The sequence below is a fragment of the Amblyomma mixtum genome, chromosome 5 (assembly GCF_055824585.1).
Source record: "Amblyomma mixtum isolate Tamu chromosome 5, ASM5582458v1, whole genome shotgun sequence".
Taxonomy (NCBI): Eukaryota; Metazoa; Arthropoda; class Arachnida; order Ixodida; family Ixodidae; genus Amblyomma; species Amblyomma mixtum.
The window spans coordinates 169178800-169205550 of record NC_143016.1 but is presented as its reverse complement, the minus strand read 5'-3'; the positions used below and the strand labels follow the sequence as shown (position 1 = coordinate 169205550).

The following is a 26751-nucleotide window of genomic DNA, read 5'->3' as shown; positions in this document are numbered from 1 at the left end:
CGTGCACGCAGGGCAGCTACCCTCAGCGGAGCCCTGGACTAGGGGAACCGACCCTGATGATACGATGGAAGACTCCATCTGAAGCCGCAAAAAAAATCTTGTAAAATAGAGCAAATAAACGTTTACCACCACCACCGCGTACGGTGAACCAAGGCCTTTTGGGTCTTTAGGTCCTGACAGCCGAGCAGGGCCGCCTCCCAGTCCTCTCTGGTGGGGTTGGAGGAGATAGATGGGCTTGATTGACACGCCCAAACCATGTGGAAGGTGTCAGCCACCTCCTCACAGAACTAGCACGTGTCATCAAAGGATGCGTTGAAATGTGTTGAAATGTGGAGCATCAGTGAAGTTCAGAATGGCGCAAAAGACACACACACAGGAAAAAAGGGGATGACACAAAGAGCGCCTACTACCAACTGAATTTATTTCGGAAACACCCTCTTTTATAAGGCAAGACATATCAAACACGAACCGGAAGCAGAAAAAACACATATTCATGGTTTGATTTCACATTTTGAAACACCATCGGCAGAAAAGAAAAAGCCACAAGAACAAAAAACAGAATCTAGAACTACACGTGCCCGTCTAAGAAACCCAGCTCCTGGCGGCATAGTTTAATCGATGAAGTGCTAATGCACGTGGACCCAGCTTTCTGTATATGGTATGCTTCTATAATCTCTCTTTCAAATCGCTCCTTGCCTCTGCCGATAAACGTTGCCTGTTCCAGCATCGGTCCGCAATCTCTGCACTCCCTACAGTGATCCGGCAGGTTGCCCCTGTCATTGTTTTTAATTGTTCTTCTGTGCTCGCTAGCTCTCTCGTTGAAACACCGGCCAGTCTGGCCAATGTAGGCGGATCCACAGCTGAGCGGTATGCGATACACGACTTCGGACTTGCATTCAGTGAACCGTATCTGATGTTTGATAGCGCATCTTCGGGGTCGTCTGTTCATCATGGAGCAAATTTTTGCAAGCTTGCATGGTGCTGAAAACAACACATTTACACCATATCGACCCCCTACCTTCTTGATATTGTGCGCTATCTTATGCATGTACGGAATTACCACCACAGGCCTCTTGTCTTCCTGCTTGCTTTGCGTATCACCGCTAGAAGTGACCTTGATTCTTTGTAGCAGAGATTCACATATCGCTGTTATCATCATACACGGGTAGCCAGCGCTACCCAGTCTCACTAGCTGCTTGTCACTGTAGGGAGTGCCGGATCACTGCCTGCCGGATCACTGTAGGGAGTGCAGAGATTGCGGACCGATGCTGGAACAGGCAACGTTTATCGGCAGAGGCAAGGAGCGATTTGAAAGAGAGATTATAGAAGCATACCATATACAGAAAGCTGGGTCCACGTGCATTAGCACTTCATCGATTAAACTATGCCGCCAGGAGCTGGGTTTCTTAGACGGGCACGTGTAGTTCTAGATTCTGTTTTTTGTTCTTGTGGCTTTTTCTTTTCTGCCGATGGTGTTTCAAAATGTGAAATCAAACCATGAATATGTGTTTTTTCTGCTTCCGGTTCGTGTTTGATATGTCTTGCCTTATAAAAGAGGGTGTTTCCGAAATAAATTCAGTTGGTAGTAGGCGCTCTTTGTGTCATCCCCTTTTTTCCTGTGTGTGTGTCTTTTGTGCCATTCTGAACTTCAATCATGAACCAACTAGCCCCAAAGCAAGTTCTTGAGCATCAGTGGTCGGTCTTCCCTATTCCAGGATCTCGTTGGCCTCCGCCGCTGCCTTGGCCCTCGTAACCAGCATAAGCTGTGTGCTCGGGTTGGAGTCAGTCAGGAGGGCCTCCCACTGCTCTAGACTAGGGCTATTTATCTTTGGTAATAAAGAGCTTTTTTCACAGCCCCAGGTGGCGTGGTACGTTGTAGCGTAGCCCCCACCCCACACGCACTCTTTCGCGTATCTGTTCGACCACATTTTATGATACATGGCTTTGCTTAGGTATATGTGTCTGTTTGTCGTCGTCCTAGCGTGGTGGCCTGCTCTCTGTTGAGGATATCCGCCGGAGCCGAGTACTTCTTGAGCGCTCCCAACAACGCCTTCATTGCTTCCCCGTAAGATTCTGGCGTGCTGAAGGGTTCGACCGGTAAACCCGCCCTCCGGTTCGTGAACCCTCGAACAACAGTGTCTACCATGAGATTTCCCTCAACCCCAGTGTCAGAGACCCTAATGATGGTGTGTTGAATGTTTGTGTTGTTTGATCCATATCTGTGTTGTTTTTGTTCGAAGAGGATCCTCGCGGCTTTTCGGCCGATCCTTCCATCTCTCTATGCCCTCGCTGCAGCCTGAGAATCCGTCGCTATCCAGTAGCTCAGTCCCTGCCGATTGGCTTCAGTCAGGGCTAGAGCTATGGCGATCTCTTCCGCTGCTTGTGTTGTCCTTGTGCGCACTGATGCATTAGTAATAATCTTCCCTTTGGCGTTCACTACTGCTCCCGCACTAGCGTTTTCCTCCGCTCTGTACTTGGACGCGTCAACATACAGAACCATCTGTTTCTTCTTTAGGAACCTGTCCAACTCCAATGATCTCGCCACCCATCTTCCTTCGTGGTTCTTCGTATCCATGTTTCTGGGCACTGGTTTAACCAAGAAAGTGCTCCTAATTTGGCTGTCAATGTCTGTCTTGTCTTCGCCCTCGTCTTCTGCCCGGTGTCCTAGGACGCTCGTCAAAAGCGTGGCACCTCTGCTGACAAGCTTCTGCTGACAACCTTTTGTCGACAACGATGAAGCATTAAAGGGTTTTGCCTTGAAAAAACACGATGATTGCGGCAGTAAGTTGCCTAGCCGGTTTATTCCGTATTTTCGCGCGTACTATCCACCCCTGTATATAAGCCGCTCTCCCGAGTGAATACCTTCGGCTTAGAGGAAAAAAAATCACCCCTCGTATTGTCCACACGTTTATATGCGTAAAGCCCGATTATGCTTTCGAGAAGCTTGCAGCAAAGCAACCTCTCAAGTGCACGCAACTCGTCAAACTAGCCCAAATTTGTTGGGCTACAGCGCCGAAGGCAACTGCGTTGTCGAAATTCTAAAGGCTGATATGGGTATTACTTGGGGTGTGCTACACGCCTCTCAGTAATTAAGGAGCCTAACGGTAATAGTTGAAAAGTTAACTCTTGAATGGTAGTTAGCAGCCTGTTAGTTACCATGTCAAGGCTGCGATGCTGCCTACATTGGTGAAACTCAACATTTCAGGCGTAGGCTCAAAGAGCATCAGAATGAGGTCATGAACGGCCGCTCTACATCTAATGCTTTGGCGGAACGCGACGCATCAACAGGACACCCCACTGATTGGTACGAAGCACCTATCATTGCCACAGATGTAGTCGACACAACAAGCTTTCGGATAAAACAAATAAATGGCCAGGTTTATTAGCCTGCGAAGGTTACATGAAAACACTGAAGAGACGGAGCACAGCACGCATCTCCTTTTCCGGAAGAGAGTTCGAACGCCACTGCCCGTGTCTTTCTCCCCGACCGGGCGTCGAGGGGGCCACGGTAACCGGCGAGCAGTGTCCAGATGTGGCTCATAGCATAGTATTGAAGAAGCGTAGCTTGTTGGGCACGTTGGTGCATGGTAAGTAGAAAACCAGCAGAAAGGACCCGTTCACAAGCAGAAGTACACAGGACAACGCTGGAAACACAACTGAAAATTCTTTACTTGGTGGATCGCCAACATCAGAACAGGGCGCACATGCGCGAGAGCACCACAAACGCTATCAAAAATACAAACACAAAATTGATTAAGCGACCGAAGATTGCATGTGCCAACCTATTTCCCATTCATGAAACTGTACTCTTTTGCCGTGAACCTAACAGAACTGTCGCTGACACATTCAGTTCCTAACTGCTTGATTTTGAAGGCTTCTAAGATTTCTCGTTCTATCTGTGTTTTGCCGCGGCCGATGATTCTGACATTATGGAACAGAGGGGTGCAGTCTTTGCAGTGGTTGCAATGTCTTGGCAGATTTGCTGTGTTGCTTGGCTGCAGCGAAGTGCGGTGCTGCCTCATACGGTCGTTGACGCATTGACCTGTTTGACCTATGTAGGCCTTGCGACAGGACAGTGGGAGCGAGTAAACAACGTCAGTTGTGCATTTGGTGAACATGCTCTAGTGTTTGACATTTTATTTCTTTTTTGTGCTAATTTTAGAGATACGTGAACAAAGCGACGACAGTTTGGTGGGCGCAGAAAAAGACTACCTTAACACCGTATTTCATGGCTACCTTTTTAACGTTATGTGAGACTTTTGCAGGTATGGCATTACAGCAGGTCTGGATTCTTCACTAGGCGTTTCATCTTTTTTGTACTGTGACTTAAATTTACTGGTCAAGGTCTCAGCAATAGAAACGAGGACGTCCTCAGGGTATCCCGCTGGCCTCAAGCGGTCAAGCTGCGCTAAGAAACCCTTCTGCATATTGTGTCTACAAGACCTGCGCAGAAAATTACCGAGGCAAAGGTTGGCAATGCCTCTCTTCACAAGTTTTTAATGTGAGGAGGAGTAGGGCAGCAGGCTTTTTTTCTTGGTCCGTGGAGAGTAGCTCCAGCAAACGTGGCTCTCTTCAGAGAAGGTGAGAGTCAAATCTAAAAACCTAATTTAGTCATCAAGGGGCACCTCATGAGTAAAACTCAAGTCAGGACAGGTATCGGTAAAGAAAGTCAAGATGTCATTCGCGGCCGCTTCGACACTGTCACGGGCACGGGAAGTTAGTTTCAAGAAAATTAAGATATCATCTAGATATCTAAACACTTTCACTACTCGATCGTCAATAAGCGTGTCGTGCAACACAATGTCCAATTGAGATAAAAATATGTGGCAAAAAATTGGAGCTACACACGAGCCAATGGGAACGCCCTGCTTCTGTATGTACTTGCAGTTTTCATGTTCTACCACAGCGGAAGAAAGGTAGCAAGTCAAAAGTTCCAAAAAGGAATTCACCGATATGCCCGAGTTGTTCTGGAAGGCCACTGCACCTCGGTTTTCGATGAGATCCCGTACAGTAACTAACCAGTCCTTTTGGGGAACTGAATAGAAGAGGTCTTCGATATCCACGGAAAAGGCGGAATTGGAACTCACAATGGTAGCGGATAAGTAGTCCACGACATCCATCTAGGTCCGAACGCTAAAGGGGTCGTCAGGTGCCAAGGGGTCCAAGGATCGTTTCAAAAACTGGCCCACTAATTTCTGCCACGAACTGTCCTCTGTCACAATGGGCCTAACAGGACAGCCAGTTTTATGCGTTTTTGTTGCGAAAAACATTCTCAGCACGTCGGTATTCTCCCTCTTATTAACTTCTTTCAGCAAACCGTTAAGATTGAGAGTCTCAAGGAGCTCTAGGGCGTGCCTTTTTATCTTGGAAGGCTTTGCGCTGGCAGGCTTAAAATTCTTGTTGATAGCCTCGTGAGCCTTATTGAATAGAAGGCTGTTAGGCATAACCACGAAACCACCCTCCTTATCTGACAGAGTTAAGCTTAGGTCGTGGCTATGAAATACTCACTGACATAACGTAGCTTAGCTTGGCTGGAAGGAAGATTAGGCGAAATTTTTTGAAGACAGTGAACACTTTCTGCGAGGCAAACATCTTTTTCTTCGGAGGGTGCTTTTCTTGCTATGCGGCGGATTGAAGCCAGTAGCTCGTGCTTTATGATGGAGGGTTCTAGGGCATACTTAGGGTCTTTCCTCAACAGGGCGTCAATCTCCGGAGGAACCGTGCCACCTTGAAGGTACGTCACGGCAGTGCCAGTGCCTCGGGTGTTCTTCTTTCAAGGCAAACTTTTCCGAACAGAAGACCAATAAGGTTCGCTAAGTTGAGCTGCAAGGTGACGATGTTGTCGTAGCTTGCTGGTAGCGAACTGTCCACTCCCATGCTGAAGGCAAATGATGGTAAGCATTTCCTGTAGATGTCCCACCTGTCTCCACATTTCAGCCTTGAGAACACGGCAGATTCATTTCCAGTGTCCTCGAATTGATAAGTATAAAACCAGCGAAAAGGACGCGTTTAAAAGGAGGAGAAGTACACAGGACAACAACCAGGCAACACAGCAAATCAGCCAAGACATTGCAACCACTGAAAAGACTGCACCCCTCTGTTCCATAATGTCAAAATCATCGGCCGCGGCAAAACAATGACGTCCTGCGGCGGAAGATTATTTTTTATGCAGTGGGAATAAAACCGGACTTTGCAGGAGAGGTAGGCAATGGTGCTGACGCAGAAGGCAGCCTAGTCTGATGGAGGCTGAACATGTAGAAAGATGCCCAGAAAGGAAGCATAGTATTGAAGAAGCGTAGCTTGTTGGGCACGTTGGTGCATGGTAAGTCGAAAACCAGCAGAAAGGACCCGTTCACAAGCAGAAGTACACAGGACAACGCTGGAAACACAACTGAAAATTCTTTACTTGGTGGATCGCCAACATCAAAACAGGGCGCACATGCGCGAGAGCACCACAAACGCTATCAAAACAACAAACACAAAATTTATTAAGCGACCGAAGATTGCATGTGCCAACTTATGTCCCATTCATGAAACTGTACTCTTTTGCCGTGAACCTAACAGAGCTGTCGCTGACGCATTCAGTTCCTAACTGCTTGATTTTGAAGGCTTCTAAGATTTCTCGTTCTATCCGTGTTTTGCCGCGGCCGATGATTTTGACATTATGGAACAGATGGGTGCGGTCTTTGCAGTGGTTGCAATGTCTTTGCAGATTTGCTGTGTTGCCTGGCTGTTGTCTTGTGTACTTCTCCTCCTTGTGAACGCGTCCTTTTCGCTGGTTTTCTACTTATCAATTCGAGGAGTTTTCTCTTTTGCACGGAATCCAGTGAAACTTGGAGAAAAGGAGAGTTTTTAGGGAGTTTCAGGGAATCGTGTGACCCGAAATTGTCTTCCATTCTCCAAAATGCCGGAGTTTTCAACCCGCTTCAGTCTGATTCGAGGGAATTTTCGGCGAGTGTATGGAACATCAACGACGGAATGCATACGACGGCAGTGTGTTCTCCAATGTTAGTGTGGGTTAAAGAACCCTGGGTGATTGAAATACACCTGGAGCCCTCCACTAAGGCGTCCTTTGTAACCCGCATGCATTATCCCGACTTTATGGACCCCAAACACTCTTTACTACACTGTATTCGGACCACCGTCGGCGTCTCCCTTCTATAGCGGCGTTTACATGAACCCGACAACGGCGGGTCGAGTCAGGGGATCGAGTTGAGCAAGGTCAGCCCAACTCGACGACTGCGTGTTTACATGAACTCGATTTTAGCGAGTCGAGACCGCTTCAAATCCAGCGACACCATGCGTGAAACAGCGCAAGCGGGAGAGGGCAGTTGCAGCCTCCAAGATGGCGGCACGGAACCGCTGTCTCGGAATCGCGACGGCGCTGGCGAAAAACAGATTCGCATTTATCCTCTCCCCTCGCGCTATCCCGACTCTTCGAGACGATGCTTTTTAGAAAGGCTGATCAAGCGAGTTAACCTACCCTTTGCAGGAGAGTTAACTAGACTTGCTCTGCGGCTTATTTTACTCTACCCGACAGCGTTTACATGAACCCGACAACTGGTTTTGTACCCGACAAGCAAACTCGACTCGACTCTATCGAGTTCATGTAAACGGGCCTTATAGGATGATGACAATGCAGGCTGAAACCTGTAAAATGTGCGCAAGTAAAGACGCAGATTGTGAGTCGCTGTAAAACAGGCGTGCGAAATCAACAGCATTTAGCGACTTATTGGAAATTCTTCGTCTATTCTTTTTGTAAGTGGGGAGCTCTCCTTCAAAATGCGCGTAGAATAAAAAAGAATGACCCCATTGTCGACCGGATTGTTTCGAGTTTTACATAAATCTGATACCTATGTAAGGTGGTACCTAACTTAGGTACAAGTTACAATGTATATAAGATGAAGAAATACCTGATACCTTATAACCACAAGCAATCATTGTATGTCCTTCTCGCACAGTCATGTTTTGAAGAACACCTTTTTTAGGTCACGAAATTGACTGCATTTCTTGCTTTATTCTTTATTCTGCAGGGCTGATAGATCGCATGGATGTGTGGGTCCTTCCAAAAGGTACTTCTCCTGCTCTGTCGAAGTAAGTGCCCTTTACTCTTTCAGCAGCTTTTCAATTGCAAATAAATGTCAGAACTTCCTTTACGGTGGTTCTGCTCATTCAAAGAGTTCAATGTGCAACCACCGTGTGTGCTTCGCTGCTGTCCATGCAAGTTGCTTAAAAGAGTCCGTTGTCAACCTTGCGGCTTCTTATCGGTTTGATGCTTGTTCAGATAGCTGTATGAACTCTCATTAGAGCCGAAAGTCCCTTAACAGCGCATAACGGTCTTCGTATGTCTATCGGACGAGCGTATCTGAGGACCTGCCAACGTAGAGGTGCCGTGAAAAGTAAATGGAAGGCAATATGCACGAAAAATTTAATAATTGCCCCCCCCCCATATCATGCATCCTTGAATACATATGTGCAACCTAATTGTGATTTTGCGAATTGAACTGTGCACCAACAAGCATGGACCATTATGCTTTAGATTTAAAGAAATTAAGTTTTTTTGACACAGTCGCCTTCCATTTACTTTTGACGGCGAGTGTACATAGTTTTCAATTGCTTGAAGCTCACATGTGCATCGCTTCCTGATCGATCATGAAAAAAAGCTATAGGAAAAAAATCAATAGAAAATAGAAAACAACATTATACTGTAATAACTCAGCGCGTGGCAGGGGGGGCGCTGCGAGCCGTCAAGGAGAGTGGACGCGGTTCACGTCGGCTCCGCGAAACGGATGTCCTACTGCCAAACCATCGATCTGCATCGCTCAACACTAGTTGAGGTGTGTCCAGCAAGCTACGAGGCACCCGTAGACACCATTTTAATCCAGGTGGGCCTGCCTTTGGCGATTTTACGGGGTTGTGTCTGCCGATCACATTGGCACCGCTGCTAAGCCTAAGGCTTGGCGACGACGCCGGGCCGCTGACGCGGCACTAGGCACGGCCACCATGAGTCTTGCACGGGGCTACGACCCGGAAAGCATGCAAGTAGTGGAGCTACAGGCTGCGAAGAAACCAGTCTTCGATGAAGCCACCGAATATGCTATTCGGAAGAAATTAGAAGAGCAACAGCGAGCGTCCGCGAGGCGCGTGAGCTCGGAACGCCAGGAACGCTTGCGCGGTGGAGACGCTGCTGACGGCCTCGACCCCACTTCGGCGCCAAGCAAACCGCTTCAACCGAGACGTTGGAGACCAGAGGTGGTGCCCAAGTTCGGCACTGACGACTCTGTTGTCGTCGTGAAACCCAAGGGAACGCTGAACTTGTCAAATTACAAGGGTACCCATCAGATAGGAGAAGCTATATATGCTGCGGCCGGCATCGAACGCAAATCACAAAGCGCTTGCAATTTGGCCAGCGTGGGATCAGAACATAGTCACTGTTGGAATCCGAGACGCAGCGCTTATTCGGCAAGTCCTCGCGGTGGAGGGTCTACGGATTGGCGGTCAATTACAAACGGTGCAGGTCCACCTCAAGATGCCCGAAAATACGTGCCGTGGAGTGATTCAAGTGGCTTCCAAAGTGCCTGAAGCAGATATTGCTCAAGCTATTTACACGCCAGGCACTCCCGTGGTGGGTGTGAGGAAATTAGGAACGCGGCGGTGATTACATTCGAGGGCCTTAAAGTGCCGTTCAACGTGTTTTACTGGGGGAGAGGCTGTGCCCGTCCGTCTCTACCGGAAGACCACACCAGCTTGCACCCGCTGCGGAACAGTGGGACATAGAGCGGACGTTTGCCCTAATCCACGAGATAAGCTCTGTCTGGCCTGTGGAACTATCATCCAAGAAGAGGGGCACGAGTGCCAGCCCCGATGCCTAGTCTGTGTAGGCGGACATCTCACGAACTCCGCGTACTGCACCTGGAAATACAGGAATGGTGCTGGAGCCGGGCGGAAGCCTGGGAGAAGGAAAGCCAGCAACCAGCGTAAATCCAGAGAGGACCGGAAGAATTCAGGGCCTGGGCCGCAATCACAGAAGAAGCGGATGGGGACTCCTTTGCCGGGTCCCGCAGCGAGGACCGCAACGGGGGAGTCCCGGCAGGGGCCTGAAGGAAGCGGTCGTCCAGGTGACAAGAAATCGGGCAAAGCCGGATCGGAGGAAACCACGAGCAGCAAGGTGAGCTGGGCACAAGTTGCCGCTTGCCCGCCTCCCACGTTGGCTGTTGAGAAACTTAAGGAAGAAAATAGCAGATTAAAAGAGGAACTAGCGAAGTATAAAAGTCAGGAACTGGGAACATCGGCAGGGGGAGAAAATATGCCAGAAACACCTAGGGTATCTGCAATGGAGGAGGATGCTTCCCTCCCTGCTACTCAGCAGGCACTAACTTCTGTCCCCCAGGGTGAGAAAAAATAGGAGGGGGAGAGAAAGAGTAACGCAGTGGCAACAGAGACCGATAAGGGGGCCGGTCCCAGAGAGAAAGAAGCCAGGATTCAGGCTATTGTGGAGCGATGTTTGCTGAACGACCTTCCACGTTTGGAAGCTCGCATAACGCAAAATATACAGGCGAGCCTCGAAGGAACTCTACAAATTATTATTAAAAAAAAGGTTCAGGCAGCTATTGAGAGGGGCATTCAGGCAGCGGTAGAGCGGGTCCTACAGGGCATCTTAGAGCCCCACCTGATTAAGCTGCAAGCCTTTGAAATCAGAATCGATCGGAAACTTCAGGAGCTTGCGGAGAGTACGCGGACGAAGGTTCCAAAGTTAACTGGCCGCGTGACAAATAGGCAGCTTGCAGCTGATGATTCGCCCAACACCGAGGCGGACGCACCAAGCGCGATTTCCTGTAGTGTTCAACATGGCCCGCCCTCCTAAATTGCAGATTTTGCAGTGGAACTGCCGGGGGTTTAGAAAGAAGAGGGATTCGCTACAGCACTACGTAGATTCGTTGGATAAATTACGAGATATTATTGCACTGCAGGACGTGAATACGGAAGCCAAACTCAGACCATACAGCACGCATCAAAACAGCTCATCCACTTGCATTCTGGTGCAAAAGGTTTGCTCGGCTGTGACAATTGAGCTGGAGTTAGTCACTGAGGTGGAACATACATTTATTCAGCTTTTACCGAACGTACGCACTAGCAGAAGCGCGTATGTGTTGAACATATATAGTCGACCGAAGAACAGGGGTGCGTCTTTCGATGAGATTTTGCAAAAGGCCGCGCAATTGGCAAAAAGTGCACCTCTCATCATAGTGGGGGATTTTAACGCGTATAGCTTCTTCTGGGGATATAGTAAGGATGGTATTAAGGGCAGGAGACTCGCTGCGGCCATATCGGACCTATCACTGACGATTCTTACTGACCCACAGCACCCCACGAGGATTGGCAACAGTGTCTCGAGAGATACATGTCCAGATCTCTCGTTGGTTAAAGGAGCGAGAAACTATCAATGGCACAACACGCAGGAGATATTAGGGAGTGACCACTGCATTCTCAAGATCTGCCTCGACTACAATAAGCATCGCAGACCGAGAGGGAATGCACGGATCACGGACTGGTCGTTGTTCCGACAGGCGGAAGACTCTACGCTCAACGCGCCCATTGAAAAGTACGAGGAGTGGGATGAGTCGCTGCTGAGAGTCAGGGACCGCTTCACACGTACGCTTCAGACATCAGAAGAAGTCCCGGCCATTGACAACCACCTACTACATCTATGGGAGACCAGAAGAAGTCTCACACGGCGATGGAAAAGACAAAAACATAACCGCAAGCTCAATATCAAGATCGCGAAATTAAGCTTGCAAGCAGAAGAGTATGCACGATCCCTGGCCAAAAGCAACTGGTTGGCCAAATGCGACTCCATGAAAGGCAACCTTAGCACCAAGGCGGCGTGGCGTCTTCTTAGATGTTTGATAGAGCCCTCCAAGTCTCGCGGGGATCAGCAACGTAATCTCAAGAGAGCCCTACACGGCTTCAAGGGCACGGACCAGCAGCTAGTTGCAGCCCTCGTGAGCAAGTACCTCTGTACAGTGAAAGACAACGAGCCAGTACGGGATTATGAGGGTATGGACAATCCGGACCTGGACAGATAGTTCGAAGTCGAGGAAATACAGGCGGCGCTTATGGCCATGAGGCGGGGCACGGCGCCAGGGAACGACAGGGTGACGGTGGGATTGCTTGTCAATCTCAATCAGCAAGCGCTTGAACATCTCACGCAGTACATCAACGAATGCTGGAAAAGTGGACAGTTACGCAGGGCATGGAAGACGGCTGATGTCAGCTTTATTCCCAAGCCTGGAAAGGAGGTGAACATCAATAACCTCAGGCCCATCTAGCGTCGTGCGCCGGGAAACTGATGGAGAAGGCGGTACACATGCGACTTTCGACGTATACAGAAGACCACAATATTATACCTCACACAATGTTTGGGTTTAGGGCACACTTGTCAACCCAGGACGTGTTACTGCAGCTGAAGATGGAGGTTATCGATCCCCCGCGCAAACGAAACAGTAGGGCCATACTGGCATTAGATCTGAAGGGGGGGCTTTCGACAACGTGAAGCATTCCAAGATTCTGGACAATCTACAGGGTACTCACTGCGGAAAGCGTACCTTTAATTATATCAAGGCTTTCTTGAAAGATAGGCAAGCGCATATCAGGATTGGCGACAAGAGGTCCGAGGCGATACCCATGGGCACCAGGGGGACGCCTCAGGGAGCAGTCCTTTCTCCACTGCTCTTCAACGTTGCCCTCATGCACCTGCCGGAACAACTTAATGCCATAAGGGGAATCCGCCACGCCCTATACGCGGATGGCATAACCATCTGGACAACGGAGGGAAACATGGGACAGATGTAGGAGGCCCTCCAAGAGGCTGCCAGTACGGTTCAAAAGTATGCAGAAGAATGCGTACTGCGCTGTTCCCCGGACAAGTCGGAGCTCCTCGTCCTGCGAGGGAAGGGGGATACTGCATCGCTGGAAATCTCGGTCCATGATACACCTATTCCCGAGGTGGAAACAATACGGATTTAGGAGCTGCTCATTAATAACAAGGGTGTGAACGCTGCAGCGGTCACCAAGCTCCGAACGGTGTGCGATCAAGTCATCCGTATGATATCTCGGATCACAAGCAATAAAAACGGCATGCAAGAACAGGATACCCTCAAAAGAAAACATTCGACAGACTAATACAGGCCTTTGTCATCTGCAGGATAGTGTACGTGGCCCTGTACCTTCGTTTGAGGAAGACCGATCTAAACCACCTGGACGTTATCATTCGAACGGATTATAAGAAGGCACTCGGCCTACCCATGAAAGCATCTACGGAGCGTCTACTAAAACAAGGGGTACACAACACGGTTGATGAATTGATTAGCGCCCATCTTACAAGCCAGGTAATGCGACTGGCCACAACTACGACCGGCCGCAGGGTCTTAGAAGATTTAAACATTAGCTTTCCGCATCAAGTGCCTGGGAGATAAGATATACCTAAAGAGTGGAAGAGCAAATTCCTTACGCTTCAGCTTCCCAAAAACATGCACCCGGAGCATCATCATGCTAGACGAGTGGCGAGGAGCAAGAAGATGAACGAGTGGTATTCAACAAAAGAAGGAGCCTTCTTCGTGGACGCTGCGGGTCCTGTACAAGGAATAACAACGATCTCAGTGGTGCACCAAATGCAAGTCGTGGACGGGCTTTCAGTTCGTAACGGGGATACACAGGCTATGGAGGAAATAGCGATAGCTCTAGCCGCAACGCACTCCGCACCTAAATACATAGTTACAGATTCCCAGGCGGCTTATAGAAACTACATGCGTGGCAGAATCACGCCGCTAGCCTGCAAAATTCTTAGTCAATGTAGGACTTCAGCTGAACGGAAGGAATTAATAGGGGTACCAGGTCACCAGGGAGTTGAAGGAAACGAGCGCGCACATGCTTCGGCCCGAGCTTTTCTTCCTCGGCATCCTTCTACGTCCTCCCTTCCTGATTCAGGCTCCCCCTCTCCGCTAACGACATATTCAGAAATATTTCAACATTTGTGCCTTGAGAGGCAGACACTCCCGAGGCCCGCTAAGGGTCTCAGTAAATCAGAGGAATGTCACCTTCGCAGGCTACAAACTATGTCTTTCAATAACCCAGCTACGCTTCACGCCATTGAGCCCGAGTCCTTTTCGGCACAGTGCAAATTTTGTGGCCAGAAGGCAAACTTGTACCACATGATATGGGCTTGTCAGAAAAATGACAGCATTGACATCATAAATCAGCCAAAGCGGGAGGGCTGGGAGGCGGCCCTGTCCAGCTCGGACCTCGAGGAACAACGAGCCGTCGTCGCCAGAGCACGGGCAGCGGCTTTTACCAAAGGCGTCCCGGACTAGGGACCCGATCAGCCTTCCCTTCAACTAAGGCATTGTGGCTTTAATAAATGTTTTCGTCATCAACGCGTGGCAGAATGTTAAAGAATCCCAGGTGGTCGAAATTTCCGGAGCCCTACACTACGGCGTCCCTCATAGCCTGAGTCGCTTTGGGACGTTACACCCCAATAAACCAATAACAAAAAGGCAACGCAGGTGGTTCCAACTATGAGGTCACTGTGGCGTAATGTCTTAAATGACATGCAAAAGATGTTTTTATTTATATCAACAAAACTTACTGAATCTTTGCGCATGGATTTTGGGCAACCCACTAGCCCGAGCGAACGTTCCGTTTCTTGTCTAAATTTTGAGCGCAGTTGTTTGAGCAGGATAAGTTACTACTTTTGCTGACTGCATGACTGCCGAGATTTGTGTTACGAGATAGCAATTATCTGCTGCTCAGCCGAGAAGTACCAACAGCCCACGTGGAAGGAAGAATCCTATCGCTTTTGCTCCAAAGTTTCGTATTGTGCTTCAAAGTGTGCAAAAAATGGACATCCCATGGACATTCCATAGTTATCCTATACACATCCCATGAACACGCAGTGGGCGTATTTATTAGATTAGAACCCAGACGAACGTCCGTATTAGGTCCTGCTGTTAATTCAGAATGCTTGGTGCATATGCAGTACTCGTATAAATAAAAGGGTATGAAGCTCCCATGCTTAGAATGTCCTGCGGTCAAACTTTCTGGAATCACTAAAATGGATTGTTTTGCGCGAAAAAAAAATTTACATGGACAAAGAGTTGACGTTTTTAGCAAACTCTAGTTTTAATTGCGTTACTACCCGGCGAGAGCACTCGCGCACCTCACGTAACCTGTGTACGCTTGGTTTTACTAAGCAGTGCTGTTTTTAATGCGAAAGTATTATAGATCCCAATAGCACAAAAGCCGACCGCCGCCGTATGTGGAATGAAATTTGGATGATGCAGTACACCGGTGTAAGATGTGATAAGTCATGTAAGGGAACATATACAGTAATGAATGACAAGACATAACTTACTATGACCTATGAAACTCATGACTCGGAGTCATAGCCATGACCCATAGACATTCTGCAATGCACCATGATTCAGCGCTTTACAAGTAACGTAAGGTGCATTTAAGGTGCGTAGAGTTCCTACAAAGTATGCGTAGTCATGAAGCGTAGTCATAGTCATGGCGCATGACTCAGCGCTTTAGTTCTGCAATGTATCACGACTCAGCACATTACAAGTAACGCAATGTAAGGTGTATGCGGTTTCTACAAGTATGCACGGTCATACGTCGTAGTCATGACTCATGCTCATTATGCAACGCACCATGACTCGCAACTTTAATGCTTTCGCATTCTCATATGTACGCAGTCTTCTGCGCTGTTCAATCACACAAGCTTTCTACAAAAGTACGTTTAGCCGCACCCATGCCGGGTTCATGCACTACAAACGATGCGCACCCTATCAGCAAGTGCACGTCTCTGCTGGATCTCATAACTTCCGCGCACACAGGTTAGCGAATTCAGCTCCTGCAGTGCTTACAGCGCGAAACGAAGAGCTTATATCAACGCGGAAAGCGGGGTGAGGGAGCAAGGTAGGGGCGAACCGTGTTTTGGAATATGTAACACGAGGGCGTGGCAGAATGAAGCCAGCCTCGCTTTCAAAGCCGAAAGGATTCAACTTCAAAGCACAAACAAAAAAAAACATAAAATACGAAGCAGCAGCTCCTCGTCTGCAATGTAAAGCAGACGGGCGAGCAAACGGGAACACGTCTGCACGCGTCAGCCGTGATTGGCAGACGACACGCCGCCGCTCCCGCGGTAGGCGAAAATGGCGATTGGCTTCTTGGGGCGTCGTCTGCTACCCTTCTTGCGCCTTTCTCTTTCTTATCTATTTCTCTCTTTCTCCTTGGAGTTCATTGCCACCTACGACAGGAATGTCGACGTAGGGCTTGCGGCCTGAAACAACAAAGATTTGCGGAAGCTACCTGCGTTTCCCTTCTGGTTAGGGTCGTTCTGGCTACTGATAAAACGCACATTGCGAAGTGATTTTTTTTTAATACTCGACGACCGATGCTGTTATTTTTTTCTCCTTAGTGAATGACCCTCGAGTGAAAGCGGCATAGTAATGCCGAAGCATTTGCAGCGTAACGATACGTAAACTGTTTCCGGTAAAGGCGAGTTCCCAGTTTCGTCGAGAATACTATTGCTCATTGAGGTCGCTGCCACGTCGTTCTCAGGAATAAAATTAATTCCCTTGTGACGTCTATAGGATGTTGCTCTGAAGAAAAGTAGAAGCGAAATCGCTATATGCTTGATAGCAGTAGAAGGCAGGAACTAAATTACACAGAAACACGTGGTTAAATGCTCGTCTTATGAATTTTGCACTGTGAGCCGCTGCGTTTTTGCCTTCAGATTCGCTTCAACAGAGGCGAATCGCTGAGGTAATCGCTGCACCAGTTAGAGCGAAGTGTGGAGCAGTTGGCACAGACTTTAACTGCGCACAATCCTCAGGCTGTCACGCGTAAAATGGTATGGTTTCGTTAACTATTTAAACTAGGTAGAAACGTCAGGCTGGTACGCGAGCAGAGCCGTAATAATTGCGATAAACTTCATTAGGTTTTGTAAAGCCCGCCTTTCTTCAGTATGATAGAGTGGCGCCATCCGTCAGCGCACCGCAAATGTTTAAAGGGGCCACGACAGCCTATTTTCGTGCATTCCCTGCCTATAGCATATAATTGCCAACACGTAAAGCTACAATTCGCCGAAGTTTGAGTTCATTTTGTGCGGTATATATTTTTCAAACGAATTTTTTTCGTTTCTCTTGCGAGCTCCTTGGCGGTCTGGCAACCTCTGATCGCTGACATCACAAGGGCATACTCGCCCCGCGTCGTCTGCTGCTGCGCGCTGTTCGGTGCGTTGACGTACTTGCTCGCACATCGTGTACGGCGGTTGCTCGACAAGTTTTTTTTCTTTTAGCTTAGCGAAATAAAATGCATTTTGCGTGTTTTCTTTTCGGAAGCCTTCAGCCTAGTACGCGAGCTTAGTGATCCTTGGGAATAATAATTAATTAATAAATAAACTCAAATTATCACTAGGTGGCACTACAGTAAGATTACGGCACGAAAGGAGAAAAGTGCGCTCCCCGCTGCATGTGTGTGTAAGTCGAACATACATTTCTTTCGGCTCGTAGAGCCCTTTTGCAGAACCAAGGCGCTAGCAGAAGCCAACACGACTCGAATGTTTCACTGCCTGCACCGATGAATAGTCGCCGCCCACTAAATGAGTGCTTCAAGATAGTAGTGCATCATTTAGTATTTACTCTGCGTGCGCTAAGTCCGCAAGGAACGCGATAATTACGATTACTGCAGCCACGCGCTGAGGTTGCCTACATAACTATGCTCAAACAGTACTGATTGTTTGCTTGGCATGACGTAAGGTGGGCTCTCCATGTCTTAAATATTATCTGCTCTTGCTCAGAAAATGTAGTTTGATTCTTTACACACTACGATAACACTGCAATAAGAGCCGATGCTGCTAACGCCTGCTTGGGAAACGCTTCGCTTACGTACGGCACCTCTTGCTAATTGTTTCTGCTTCCTCCGATGTCACCAATACTTGATTTTAAGTCGCTTTACCTGAAAATACATTTGGACACCACTTGCATTAATGAAAACAGCCAAATTCGTTGTCCACAGTCGACGCCGACGACCGCTGCTGGCTGCATGCCGACTTTCAACACACATGCTCTGCAGACCGGGTCACATCGGCACTTCTTCCTTACTGTACGGGCGTCCTACGATCTAAGCAGTCGTCGCTTTGAAGTCACTGCAGCCAAAAGTACGCTCGAGGGCTATTTGCATGCGCTATGAGCTGTGAAATTCCCCTCCGCAGTCGCCGAAATCGCACACACGAATCCTGCGGACTCGCTAGGCCTCGTCACAAAAGGGGCAAGGGGCCGGCGCTCTGCCGTCCACCGAAACTTAAGAACTTGGCAAAAGTTCACCGAAGCTCACTGTTTACACTGCTCAGATACGCGGTCCTTGGTCGTGCTGGCGTCGTCGTTGAAAGCGTTGGAATTGCTTTCAGATAGCGTGGTAATGTCATCGAAGTGCATCGCTCCCCGTCTCACGTGGCCATGGATGACACCGATCTCGTGCTCAACCTCAACAGTGAATACCAGCCCAGAAGGAAAGCTTTGCCCGCGAATCCTGGGCCCGCGGCAGCCTTTCGTGGAGGCGTCAGGAAGCCCGTCTCCTCATCGACCGCTGTCTTCAAGAAGAAGCAAGCGGCGGTTTAGTCATCACCCAAACCGGCGAAACCTGTGAAGTTCCAGCGTGGCGCACCCCCCGCAAAGCGCAGTCGCGATGACCAGCCTGGAACTGTCGCCGACGGCGACGCGAGAAAACCGAGGAGTGAAGGGTCACCGCCGCCGTTAAAGAAGAAGAAAAGCTTCGCCCAGTCGTCCTCTTTGTTCGGTTACCGGGGCTCCGTAGCCGATGTCGAATCCGCCGTCGAGGAGCAGCAGGCGACGACCGTTGTCGACGCCCAGAAAGAACCGGTCTTCTCATCTTCGGAGTTCGCCGACTTCGACGTGCACCCTCATCTCGTCGCCTGCCTCCGCGATCGCTTCCAGATCACGACCGAAGTTCAAAAGCTGGCCATACCCTCGCTGCTCGATCAGCGGGACACGCTCATCAAGTCGCACACGGGCTCCGGTAAGACCCTGGCCTACGTGCTACCGATCGTCCAGCGTTTTCAGGAGATCCAGCCCAAGCTGATGCGCGCGGACGGAGTGGTCGTGCCCACCCGGGAGCTGGCGTTGCAGACGTACGAGTGGTTCGAGAAGCTGTGCAAGGCCTGCGCCTGGGTCGTGCCCGGCGTTCTGATGGGAGGGGAAAAAAAGAAGTTTGAGAAGGCGCGCCTGCGGAAGGGGCTGACCATCGTGGTCGGCAATCCGGGAAGGTGACGGATCACTTGGAGCACACCGAGTCATTGTCGCTGAACAAGACCTCGTGGCTGGTGATCGACGAAGCGGACCGGTTGCTCGAACTGCGCTTATAAGAGTCGGTTTCGAGGATCGTTACGTTATGGAAAGAGCAGAGAGAGGATAAGGGAGCCTGTGTGCTTCTCTCTGCGACGCTGACGAAAGGCGTGGAGAGGCTGGCAGGCCTGACTCTTAAAGATCCAGTGACTGTTGATGTTGCGGCTGAAGCCGGTGCTCAGGAGCTCGAAGAGTTTGTTTTGCCACCTGGCCTGAGCCAGTATTACCTACAGGTGCCTGTCAAGCTTTCGCAGATGGCTCTGTGCTGCCTGCTCCTCAATGCTTGTGTCGTGGCTGAGCGGGGAAAAGTTATTGTCTTCCTGGCTACTCAGGATTCTGTCGACTTTGAGCATGCTCTCTTCTTCTCTGTCCTGGGCATCATGCTTGAGGACTCTGAGAAGCGAATCGATTTCGTCAATCTCCACGGTGAAATGACTCAGCATGACCGGGCAGAAATTTTCAATCGATTTCGGGAGGCAGCTTCTGGTGTTCTGTTCACGACTGCTGTCGCTTCACGGGGCATAGACGTCCCTCAGGTCGACCTCATTGTCCAGTGCTGCGTGCCACTTCGACGTGAAGAGTGCGTCCATCGTGCCGGGAGGACCGCTCGCATCGGTGCCAAGGGTAGGGTTATCCTTCTGCTGTTCCCCTCTTAGGTCGGCTTTCTTGACATCCTTGCACAGAGAAGCATTCAACTAGACCGAATGGATCTCTCAAGAGTGTTCGGTCCAAAGTCTTTTCCATCAAGTCTCATATCCTCGAGGCCAGGACCGACCCAGGACAAAAACTGAAGACAATGGAAGACTATGTAACCACACTCCAGTTCATCTTTGAAAACGAAGTCTACAAGGAGACGGCTCTGCAAGCAATGGCCAAGAAAAGATACCTGAGTCATGTACGGTCGTACGCGTCGTACCAATGTGGCATGCGGTACGTGGTGTCTTTCAAAGCTTTGCATCTGGGGCACCTTGCCAAAGCATACTGCCTGAGGAAAGTTCCAAGCACCCTTGGAGCACAGTGGGCTTCGCAGCCAGATACCCCAGGACGTCGTCCCGGGCACAGAAATCGTTTCGGACCTGCTGGCAAGTAGAAACACATGAAGGCACCTGTCAAGAAGATAAATATTTCAGAGTATGACAGTGGTCTTGTGGCATCAAAGAAAAGAAGAAAGAAGCATGTTCCGAGTGACTGAGGATATACTTGCAGCATCAGCAGTGGTATTTGTGTGTGTGGTGCGTTCGGGTAACAACTCGTGACAAAAGAAGCTCTTTTTGGTGATGAATGCACTGAGACTGAAGTCGCCGCAGGTTTTTGTAGCTGACCGGCTTTGGCCACACATCTGCTTGAGAAATTCTTTAGACTTATTTTTGTGATTGTTGACCAAAATCTGTATGTTTGGAGACAGCTGTTTGTCAGTGTTCGTTGTTCATAGCAACCACATTGAATTATGTTTGGCTATTGCAGGAAATTTGTGCAAGTGTCACCAGCAAGCAGTTGGTATAAGTTGTCGTTTGCATTAATGCCATGCACTGTGTTTTAAGCCTTGTTCTAGCCTTTGGCATTGTTGGCACAGCAAACTTTTCATTGGGTTTTTTGCTTCCTGGGACTGCAAGCTATGAATTGAAAGAGATTCCTTCATGCGATGTTCTGAACATACCTCATGCTTTTCCAAAACATAAAATAAATGCTCACATGTATACTACATGATATCTTGTGTATCCACGTTTATTCGTTTTGTCATTACTGTACTGTTACGGTACACAGTCACGAAATGACGAGGACATTGTTGTGGCACGGTGCTTTTGAGGACGACGAAGGTGTGAGCCGGTTTTTTGTGGGTTCTCGACTGCGGCTTGTCACGCCTGCCATTTGACTCTCTGTGAAGTTTTGGCCACACTGCATTCTGTAACAATATTTTACAGCCAGATCTAGTAGACAGGTTAATTTTAAAGCAAAATGTACAGTTTTAAGCTTTAGACAAAAGGTTTCTTGTTTTAATGCCTTTCGTGTTGAACAGAGCGTTCAGCCCAGAGGTTTATTGCTGCTCACATATGTCCTCTTCAACAGCAGGGTAATGGTTTCTGGTGCATTTGATGCGGTGGTTGACTTCGTGAAACAAGTAATCGTGTAGCTGTGCATTCTTTGGTGCATGACTACTGCAATAGCATCTTTGATGTACTGAATGGTTAAAAAAATGGCTTACCAAAAAAGCGGCACACAACTGGCATACTCACGACTAGCGTGCACATATACTATTGGCCCCTGAAGTTTGTGGAATGCCAGAATTGTGTAATATATTCTGGGCAAGCTTGGACTGTTCAGTTTCAGGGCGCTCAACAGTTAGGATTTTTCATGGGCTTGCATGCTTGAGACAGATGCCAAAACACAAACAATACGAGTTGAATGTCTTAGTAGTTCATGAGTGAAACCTTGAATAAATAGATGCATTCTCCATGCTGCTCTGCATTCACCATAGTGCATCACTCAGGTCAGAGCTGTGCACCCATGCTCTCAAAAAAAGAGAGCCGCTACGGTGGCTCAGTGGTTATGGGGCTCGGCTGCAAGATGCGGGTTCGATCCCGGCCGCGGCGGTAGAATTTCGATGGAGGTTAAATTCTAGAGGCCCGTGTACTGTGCGATGTCAGTGCACGTTAAAGAATGACAGGTGGTCGAAAATATCAGGAGCCCTTCACTATGGCATCCCTCATAGCCTGAGTCGCTTTGTTAAACGTTAAACCGCGTAAACCAAACGTAGCCATTTGTCGAGAAAACAGGTAAAATGAAACCATTTTTGGCTTGGTTTATGGGGGTTTGACGTCCTAAAGCGACTCAGGCTACGAGGGACGCCGTAGTGGAGAACTCCAGAAATTTCCACCACCTGGGGTTCTTTCACGTGCACTGACATCGCACAGTACACGGGCTTCTAGAATTTCGCCTCCATCGAAATTCAACCGCTGTGGCCGGGATCGAAACCGCGTCTTTCGGGTCAGATCCTGGCCGCGACGGTCGAATTGCGATGGAGCAGCCATTTTTTCTCGGTTGTTCTACATTAAGTGTTCCCTTTTAATGTGACGCTTCCCGTATGCCTTTTGAGTTCTTTTTCGCGTAATTCTCTGTACTTAGAGCTTATTCTTTGCCATCTTCGCAACTAGGATTGCCCAGACTTCTCGAGGGACTTCAGGGAAGAGCAGTGCGCTCGATTCAACAGCATTCCCTTTGAAGGGCGCTACTATAGCTGGGTACCCTATTACAAAGGTGAGCAGTACGACGGCTTGGAAGTTCATTCATTGTTCAGTGGAAACGTCACTACTGAACAGGACACGTGAACATGGTGCTGGGACAATGGAGATGCTTACGAGCAAGCTGAGAGTTTTTTGTGTCTGTCGAGAAATATATGCAGTCCATGTTTGAAATTCCTCAACTCTCCATGGTAACTCAAAGGCTTCATAGTCTGCCTGCTGAGCCAAAGAATGTGGTCCAAGCCCCAATTGCTACAGCCATGTTTTAATCAAGGCTAAAAAGGTAGGCCATGTGCTGTGCTATGTCACTGCATGTTACAGAGCCCTAGTTGGCTGAATTTGACCTGGAGCACTTCATTACAATGTACCACGCACCGATGCATGAAAAAAAGGAATTGTAGTTCCTGACAAAACTGCAACAGGGTAACCATGCGGGCGAGTTGGTGCAGATCAAACATATTGTAAATGGCAATGGAAATGAGACAAACCCAAGAGGTACAAAAGAGCTAATACTGGGGCTAGATAGAAATACATACTTGAAGGCATTGTTGAGCGCTAAAAACCACAGAAAAAGGACGAACACACAGGGCAAGAGGTACACAGGACGGCGCTGTCCAGAGTAATTCTTGTATTCCCGTTTTCGTTGCTGGTTTCATCATGTTTGTTCCTGGCAAGACATTGCATATTACATACAGCAAAGGTGCAGGGTGAAGTTTGTCTGTTAGTTGTTCCATTCGACATGTGAGCATTTTCTTCGTGAACATCGTGATGTTGCCAGAAAATTGTGTCCGAGCTGACATGGTTAGTGTTGAATTTTTCATGTGTCTTATTTACTGGGGCTGTTTGGGACTCAGTTACATAGAACAGGCGTAGCTGCATTTGTTTGTTTCTACACCAGAAACCTGTGTCTTAGGAAGCAAGTTTCAGGGCGACAGAAATGATGATATAAAATTCAGATGCAAGTCTAGTGCTTCTGCAAGAACTTCCCTTGAACTGCTTTTGGCATTCATGTGTTTGGCCCATTTCAAGTGAGGAAATAGTGTTTATTTATGTAAAGTAAGAGTTGTATCTGATTTAGAGCCTCATCAGTGCTCAGAAAAGTATATCTGAGTGAGGAGCCCACGGACTTGGACTGACATCGGATAATGCAGTTTTAAATGACCACACTCATGAAGAGGATCGCTTGTTATATGTGAACACAAGCAAGGGTACAGGAACTTGGGTTAATGCATTGAAAGTGTCTAAAGTAGGAGTCTGCTGTTCACTTGAACAGCAACATGAACAGCCATTTTTTGGCACTTTCAGGGTACCAAGAAATGGCTGCTTACAGTTTTCATACTGGCGCATTCATTTCTTGGGGACCTGTGTTTACTTGATATCCATGAAACCAGTACTGTACTACTGCTGTAGCCATTCATGTTTTCACAGTCGAATGTTGTTGAGCATTTGAACTATGCAAGATAAATGCTGCTCACATGATTGAAGAAGTCTTGACTATACAACATTGTCAATTGGAATACGGCTGCTTGCTCTGAAGCGACCTAGGCAGCAATAAACTTAGCAGCACATAAGACCAAAAGGAAGGCTTGATTGTGTGGTTTATAAGATGGGCTCATGCACAGTACATTGCTTTGACGTTAGGTTGGTTTCCTGGCAGAACACCAATATGCCAATTACCCTATGAATGTCACATGCTGCAACTGCACACACAAGTTACTGGAGGACATTCATTATTACAGCGCAAAGACGGCACAGAACAAGAAGAACTTTATTTTTAGTACAAAGGGCTCTTTTACATGAGTAGTCAGCGCTGTTGTGTTCCCTTCTTGTTCTGTGCCGTCTTTGCGCTGTAATAATGAATGTAGGTAACCAACTCGCCCAAAATGTTGTATTACTGGAGGAATGTAGCTCTGTGTCAGGGCTTTACCAGGTGTTTCGGAAAAGCCTGCCACTAATTTTTAACACTGTCTTTTTGAGTTATGAAGACGGCTTCTGTGGCAGAATAGTACCAGCATCGGGGAAATCAGAAAATAGGTGAATAAAGTTAACTAGTTAACCAGTTAGTAACTAATTTCTAATAATTACTAACTTCGTAATTATCACTGTTAGGTGACTGGTAACAATTAGAGATTTGTAGTCATCGTTAGTAATAGCCATATCAAGTTTTTAGAATTTCTAAGACACGATTACCCTTGGCACTCTGGCCTGAAAAAGTTTGGCTACATCTCGCCAAAATACCCTCACTTTTGAAAAGAATGCAGGCAGAGCTACCCCTCCAGTGCTCGTAACTAGTCGAAAGAGCCAAATCTTGTCAAGCCCCGGCTCCTAGTCGCGTTTTGAAAATTCAAAAAATTGATATGGCTATTACCAATGTCGGGTTGCAAATCTCTAATTGTAACCAGAAGCCTAAATGCAATTCGCCTGTTTCCTGATGTCCACCAGGGGCCGCCTTCATAGGTCAAAAGCCTATATTTAAAAATTAGTGGCCGTCTTTCCTGAAACACCTGGTAGAGCCAGCAAGATCTTTTCTCTTACACAAACAATTTTTTTTTCTGTTCTTATGCGTTCTTGGTGCAGATGCCAATGTAAGTACCGCTATGGTTATCAGCATTAGTTGTCATCTTACTGCATGATATTAAATGTGTGTGTGCCAGTTTTTTTGTTCGCTGCACTTCAGAACTAAGCGTCTATTCTTTATTATTGAACAGAGTACGTTAGGTAGTTTCTAACAGAATTCAAAGTGTGATGTCCAAGTTCATGTCACCTGCCTATAACTGTACTGCCAGAATTAATTCATCAAGTTTGAAACTGGACCACCAGGGCTAGCTTTGTTTTGAACCAATGACGTGAATAGCATGAAAGAGCCACACAGAGAGAATTATGAAATAGGTACATGTGTTTTCAGCTTTTATTATGTGCGCCTTTCATGCTGTTCACACGAATGGGTGGAATTTTAAGCGTTAGGGAGCTCGCGTTGCAGAAAATTCGGCGGCGGCATCGGCGGCATCATTGACCGTGAGTGAAAAATCCCGAAATAATCCCCAGAGAAGCAGCCTAGGTGGGCAAGCTAGTTCACGTGATCTTGTTGGGTCATCCCAACCTACCAACCGCATTGTGAGAAAACTAACCACCCTGGCAGGTATTAGTTAAATTAGTGTTTGCTCGGGAAGAAAAACTTGGTTCGCACAAGCCCCACCAGTGGCAGCACCTGCCATTGCAGGGCAGTGGCGCATTGCTTAAGACTGTGCCAGGAGCGGAAAGAGGACTCTCAGGGACCTATGAATGTTAAATAGAGAACGGCCAATTCCGCATATATAGGAATTAACCCACCACGCTATTGCCTCATACCCTTAAGGCGGAGCTCATGTGTCACCTCCAGTTTTTTTTTGTGTGTGTTGCGCTTTTAGTCTGGCTGTGTCCTTTTTATGCTCTCTCACCCAGCTGTCAACCCCTGCGAGTTGAACTGCAAGCCCAGAAGTGAACGGTTCTACTTCCGGCATTCGACCAAGACCATCGACGGGACACCATGCCATGATGATGGCAGCCTTGATGTCTGCGTCAATGGAGCTTGCATGGTAAAGCATGAATTTACTGTAAATACGATACGCCGTGGTGTTAATTCTGTAGATTACACTGTCATATGTGATGTTCACCAATGAATGCAATCGGAGGGCATGACTCGCATTACCATTTCCAGCCTGAAGGTGCTTGCACGAGCTTATCGCAACTCACAAAGCTTTTCTTAGTTATGACGTCTAGCATTGGCATATCCTGTTCTAATGTGCTTTGAAATTTCTTCCGTTAAGCCCTGTTATTTTATTTTTTGCACAAAGGCTAGAACAGTGGTATCCCCATATTTTAACTTTTGTGTGCATTGCAATGCATGGGCTACTTAAAGCTCAGCTGTTTACTAAAACAAGAAAGTGTGTATTAAAATTGGATGAATGTGGCATTCGCAGTTTTACTTACTCGTCACCATTATAAGTCGTGCTCAATGAAGTTGAAATTAACCCACCTTGCAAAAATGAAAAGGGCATCTCTTGTGAGAAATTTCATGATATATTTAAGGTGTGTTTTGGGTAGCACTG

At 47.9% G+C, this 26751-nt stretch overlaps 1 protein-coding gene and 2 pseudogenes across 2 annotated transcripts in view; all 3 read left to right on the top strand.

The window, feature by feature from the left end:
- LOC149344643 (papilin-like) overlaps nucleotides 1-26751 on the top strand; it is a 45769-nt gene that overhangs the window by 12151 nt on the left and 6867 nt on the right. For both annotated transcript variants that reach the window (XM_089542647.1, XM_089542646.1), the window contains exons 4-6: nucleotides 8034-8094; nucleotides 22577-22679; nucleotides 26105-26238. In XM_089542647.1, the coding sequence (XP_089398773.1) occupies nucleotides 8034-8094; nucleotides 22577-22679; nucleotides 26105-26238 (298 nt within the window). The remainder of the gene's footprint in view (nucleotides 1-8033; nucleotides 8095-22576; nucleotides 22680-26104; nucleotides 26239-26751) is intronic.
- Nucleotides 9004-10405, top strand: LOC149344645 (uncharacterized; annotated as a pseudogene).
- On the top strand, nucleotides 18519-21072 carry LOC149344644 (ATP-dependent DNA helicase DDX31-like; annotated as a pseudogene).